General features: G+C 56.9%; 1 protein-coding gene across 2 annotated transcripts; it reads right to left on the reverse strand.

Annotated features, from left to right (window-relative positions):
- Positions 1–773: 773 nt before the first annotated feature.
- On the reverse strand, positions 774–5081 carry LOC115641765. 2 transcript variants are annotated; one of them, XM_030545140.1, is made up of 4 exons: positions 4883–5081; positions 3409–3564; positions 2791–2912; positions 774–2259 (listed from the first exon to the last, which is right to left on the reverse strand). In XM_030545140.1, exons 2-4 carry the CDS (start codon positions 3418–3420, stop codon positions 1665–1667), a joined length of 729 nt encoding a protein of 242 aa, XP_030401000.1. In that variant the 5' UTR covers positions 3421–3564; positions 4883–5081; the 3' UTR covers positions 774–1664. The 2 variants fall into 2 exon arrangements, with proteins under 2 accessions (XP_030401000.1, XP_030401001.1); XM_030545141.1 differs by lacking the exon at positions 4883–5081 and having other exon boundaries at positions 3409–4107.
- Between the last annotated feature and the right edge of the window lie 791 nt (positions 5082–5872).

Below are 5872 nucleotides of genomic sequence, written 5' to 3' on the forward strand. Positions count from 1 at the left end.
ACCTGCCTGTGTCTCCATTTCCCCTTGTATGAACGGGGGCTAATCATCCTCCCTGCAGCATGTGTCTGGTTAAAGAGTCAGGTTGGCTTTAGGTTGGAGGCTTTTTCTCACCGTGTCTGTGCAGCATCCAGCACCTCTCACTCCCAGCCCCCTCTCCCCAAGATCTAACCACTAGACCCCAGTCCCATCCCAGAGCCAGAGATAGAACCCAGGCGTCCTGGCAACCAGGCTGGGGGGGACCATTAAGTAGATAGATGGGTACAGAGGATGCTCTGGATTTAGGTCCTCAAGTAGTTTCAGTCGTAGCTCCGAGGAATCTCTGGGATCTCAGAGAGGTTCCTCTGGCTGGGTTTTCTCCCAGGGGCCACATCTCTGGGACTGTGCGGTGAGGATGGGGCGCAGTGACTATGCCGGGGTCTGTCCCATGGCCTGTCTCCTTCTCATTACAGAGCTCAGCTACCCAAAACCATGCCAGGGTATTTCTTTGGGGTACAGAGTGTCACAACCCCCTCTCCCAGGGGGACCAGGGCTATCTGCTCAGGGGATCCCTGCCCAAGGAGCAGGGATTGAGGGTTCTAGGGATGAGGAGGGGAACACTCAGGGGCTCTGGACCCAGTAAAACCCAATCTGCCTTGAGGGCTGCCAGCTGGGACCCAGGCTCGATGAGGGGCTGCCCTTGGGGACCCAGCCCACCCAGGGGACGACATGAGACCCCCGACAAACAGACAGAGATGGGAGACCAGGACGCGTGGCCAGAGACGTGAGGCCCCAAGATGCTCAGAAGCTTTATTGGCAGCAATTGCATGTCAGAGAATCAGCAAAAAGTGTCACCCGCAGAATGGAACAACCCCAAAGTAGCCCCCACTGACGGAGCCCTGCGCTCCGAGATCCCCACTGTCCTACCTTGGCTATGGTCCATACCCAGGAATCCTCCCACCCACCAATATCTGAGTAAGGGGCTCTCTCCTCTGATCCAGCCCATAATACAGTTGTCAGTCCTGCTCCCGTCCACGGTCCCCTCTCCGGCCTTGTGCAGGGATGGAGGCTGGGTTCTAGATCGGAGTTGGAGTTCACTGGGTGAATGTGGATTCTAGACGGCAGCTCCAAGACCACCCAGGGATGGGGGCCATGTTCTCGACTGGAGCTTGATGCACTGTGGGGGATGAAGGTTTAGAACGGAGCTTGAGGCCTACTGTGGGGGTGGCAATTCTGGACTGGTGCACACTTGGGGAGAGGGACGGGCTTCTACATCACAGATTGGAGCACACTCAGGGATGGAGTTCTAGGCTGGAGCACAACCAGAGATGGGAATGGATTACTGCATTGGAGTACACCCAGCAATGGGGCTCTAGATTGCAGATTTTAGCACATCCATGCATGGAGTTCTAGATGGGAATACACTCTGGCAGGGGTTCTAGGTTGGCACATACAGGGGGAATCACATTCTAGATCAACACATGTCCGGGAAATGGGGTTCTAGATTGGAGCACCCCTGTGGATTAGGGTTCTAGATTGGAGCACACGTCAGAGTGGAGTCCTGGATTGCAGCCTGATTCCCGGTTGGGACGTGTTTCTGTTACACTCAGCAATCCAGAAGCACATGGGCAGCGAGGGAGGCCAGTGGCACAAAGAGTCGCACATGGTTTCTGGCTCCGCTCCATCATCTACCTCTTCCCAGCCAGGCAAGGGTTGTTTTGGGGGTCCACCGGAGCACAGTCCTGGCAGCCGTTGTTGTCGCAGCGCAGCAGAGGCACATCACGCAGCCGGTGCCAGGCATCCAGCAGGGCCTGGCGGGTCACTTTAGGCTTCATGTCATAGTCGAAGATCTTCTGGAACACGAAGGCCTTGAAGTTGTTGTTGATGGCCAAGAAGGCAGCGCTGGTCATGTTCACAATGTTGAAGGGCCCGGCCTCGTGCAGACACTTGGTGGAGCAGGGTGAATTGAAGGTAAATAAGATCAAGCAGCTGTTCTGGCCGTAGGTCCTGGCCGTGAGCTGGGCCACAAGGCTGTTTGGGCCGGAGAGCAGGCGCCACTCGCTGTGCTCCGTGTAATTCCCACGCGGTGTAATCACTGCCTTTGGCCGAGCTGCCACGATGTTCCCGTTGGACGGGTTGTACAGGGCACCGAACGGGCCAATCTTCATTCTCATGGCTGCTAGCTGGGCCATTGGCAGATAGGAGGCCACATCCTGGGGGTTGCTGCAGGTGCCATGGGGCAGTGCAGTGGCGAAGGCGTATTGCTTGTTAACTCCACCATTACTGAAAGACAGCAGGACAAAGATGAGTCAGGGGGCACCGGGCTCCTGGGACTGAGCCAGGAGATGCCAAGTAAAAGGAAGAGAAAGGGGAATAGGCCCTGAAAAATAACATCCCAGCTCTGGAGTCCACCTACCCCCAAACATCCAGAATCATCTCTCCCAGCTGTGGGCTCCACCTCCCCCCGAACCTCCAGAATCGCCTCTCCCAGCTGTGGGCTCTGTCACCCCCTGCACCTCCAGAATCACTCCTAGAATCGAGACTGTGAGTAATCTAATGCAGGGGTCAGTACAACTCTGGCATGCTGGCCTTGGGTGCTCTCTGCCCTCGTTTAGGTGTCTCTAGTGCCTGGCACAATGACAGCCCCTGCTCTCAGGCGGGGTCTGAGCAGAGCTGGGCACAGTGGGGCCCCCCTGACCTTGCTGGGCATCCCTACAAGCCAGTGGGATCCAACCAGGGACATTCTCTGCTGCTCTTTGCACCTGGGTACAGGGGCAGGGAAGGACAGAGACAAACCCCAGGCCAGTCACTCACTTGTTCACATGATCCACGATTTTTTTGAGCGCGGCCTGGTTGATGCTCCCAGCCGTCTCTGCCCCGAAGCAAAGGAGAAGGGGCAGCAGCAGGAGTCCAGCCCTGGGCATCCGTCCTGGCACCTGCACAGGACCTCACAGTGTCAGTGCCCCCGAGTCATGGGCACAACCCAGAGCCCCCAGCTCACATCTCCTAGCCCCTGGTGTGCTACCGACAGGATGGGGGCAAGAGATCCCCCTGTGGGCAGGGCCAGCGCAATCCATTAGGCGACTGCGCTGACATTTGGGGGACAGCGACCGCAGCAGCCGAACATCCGGCCGCCATGGTCGTCTGCGGTATTTTGGGGGCAGGACCTTCCGCCGCCTCTGTCGGGGGTGCCATTTTGGGGGGGCGGGATCTTCCACCACCCAGGGCGCCAAAAAGGCTGCCGGTACTCCTGCCCATGGGGCTCCATAGGTCAGCGGGCAGTGGGGCACAGAGGGAAGTCATCTGTGGGCAGGAGGAGGTGAGGGGAGGGAGGATTCCCCAGTAGCTCCATGAGGCAGGGATAGGTGGGGGGCAGAGAGGACTCCCCTGGGCTCCACGGGGCAGGGGTGGTGGGGGAAAGGTGGGGCTCACCTGGGGCTCCATGGTGGGTGGTGGAGGGTCCGTGTCTCTGCTGACAGATGCTCACACTCACTCCTGGTGCAACCGACTCCCAGTCCTGCTCGGTGTGGCCCCTGGCAGACCAGGAGGGGCTCTAGGGTGGGGGCTGCTGGCCAGAGACACTGGGATCTAGGGGCAGGGAACCAGGTGACAAGCTGAACAGGGGCTCTGAGAACTTCCCAGCCAGACAGCAGTGCGGGGCGGGTGAGTCACTGCTCACATCAAAGCTTGGCAAGTTACTTCTCTGGGCTGGCACATCCCACTTGCCGTGAGGAAACTTTATGGGGCCTCTGCAGTCAGCGCCCAGATAAATACACGTCCCCATCAAGGAAATGTGGGGCCAAACCCCCAGCTGGTGTAAAGCAGGACTGCTACCTTGCAATCAGCGGTCCCTGGTCCTCAGCTGATTCAATTGGCCCAGCACTATTGGAGAGGAAATTTTGGTAATAGGTGTAGGTGTGCTCAGTTTCCCTCTTTGCTTTACATTGCTCTGCACGGAGTATAAACAGTTCTTGGGGCAGAGCGAGAGACTTGAGGTGGCAGGTGACGCCGCTGTCTGGGGTGGAACCAATGGATCAGTTAAGGCCTGGCAGAAACCAACCCAGATCAGTGAAGAAGCTGGAAAGACAACAGGCTAGCAACCAACAAGCAAGAGGATGAGGATTTTCCCACCTCTCTGCAGGGAAGCCGGGCAAAGGCCCCAGCTGGAGAACTGAGGGAAAAGGCAGGGCCACCCAGAGGGGGGGCAAGTGGGGCAATTTGGGGCCCCGCAAGCCCTGGCCCGGCAGTGGTCCAGGTCTTTGGCGGCATTTTGACTGCAGAGAGGCCCTTCAGTGCTGCTGAAGACGCAGAGCAACTGAAGGGCCCCCGCCGCCGAAATGCTGACGAAGGCCCAGTCCGCCGGCGGGTGAGTACAAGCCCTGCAGCTCCCCCGCTTTGCCCCAGGCCCACTGAATCCTCTGGGCAGCCCTGGGGAAAGGTGCCAGCTGGCGAGGGGAAGAACTGGCCTTTGCAGAGAGAGACACACACAGATACAGAGACACACACACCGGGAACTCGGGGCAAAGGGACAGAGACAGAGCCACAGTGGTTTCCAGGGTTCAAGGCAGCACTGGCTAAGCAGACCTCTCTCGTATCTCTGCCTCTGACAGCTTAAACAGTGATTACACAGGTTGCGAATTGGGGGGTGACCTGCCCCAATCACAGATAACAGGTTCTTTTCCTAGGCGGATACCTTACAGTCAGGGCAGGCTCCAGGCACCAGCGAAGGAAGCTGGAGCCGGCCCTGTTTACAGTTAACTAAGAAGCTGGTGAAACACACCCAGAAACAGTATTTTATACAGACAATATCCTGGGCAAGGATCAATACACAGAACGGGTAGAATAAGCACAGTAAAGTAGATTCTGGCATGGCTCATACTTCCCGTCCTGCATTGAACATACTTACAGCTTATGGAGCCGAAGGGGAAGCAGAGATGGAGGGGGAACAGAGCGGTGCCAACCAGAAGGGAGGTCCTGATTCCGTTTACACTGTCTCGGGGACCCGATGAAGCCAAAGAAATGGGAAGTAGGGGTGGTGTTTTATACCTTTTCTTCTGGTAATAGCACGGCCATGAACCGCATTTAATCTTTAACCCTGATTATAATAAGGTCATTAGCTGGCCCGATCCATATGAGGCCTTTGGGGTGTCTCTAATTAAGCATCAAGTATTAATATTCATGATTTGCAACACTTATTTCTTAGTTCCTGTATGTAAATGTGGTCTAACGGCTCAGCCATTGCATGGAAACCTAATTGCTAAAGGCCCCCAGCACTCCCGTCTTGCAGAATCCTGTGGTGGGCTGGACCCGTTCGTGGTTACCTGTTTGTCTCTTAGAAAGAGAGTGGAAAATATCTGACCTGGGGCAGGTCATCTCCTTAGATCTATAGTATTCAGCTACCTCCCAGCCTTCAGCATAACTCCCCCTCTGGGCCTCGTGCTAACGCGACAGGTCATTAATCCTAGCAAGTTTAAGAATCGTTTCCTTAAATCAGCCCCCGTGCCAGGACCCTGTTGTGCTTGGCGCTCTACATTAGGCTCTAGAACAGAGGTGGGCAAACTTTTTGGCCCGAGGGCCATGAATGCTCACAAAATTGGAGTTCTAGTATGCAGGGGTTGAAGGCTCTGGCTGGGGTTGCGGGCTCTGGGGGTGAGGCCAGAAATGAGTTCAGGATGTGGGAGTGGGCTCTAGGCTGGGGCAGGGAATTGGGGTGCGGGAGGGGGTCAGGGGTGCAGGCTCCAGGCGGCGCTTACCTCAAGCAGCTCCTGGAAGCAACAGCAGGTCCCGTCTCCGGCTCCTATGCGGAGGTGTGGCCAGGCAGCTCTGCACATTGTCCCGTCCACAGGTGCTGCCCTGCAGCTCCCGGCCAATGGAAGCTGCAGGAGTGGCGCTTGGG

Source organism: Gopherus evgoodei, unplaced genomic scaffold (genome assembly GCF_007399415.2).
Source record: "Gopherus evgoodei ecotype Sinaloan lineage unplaced genomic scaffold, rGopEvg1_v1.p scaffold_35_arrow_ctg1, whole genome shotgun sequence".
NCBI lineage: Eukaryota > Metazoa > Chordata > Testudines > Testudinidae > Gopherus > Gopherus evgoodei.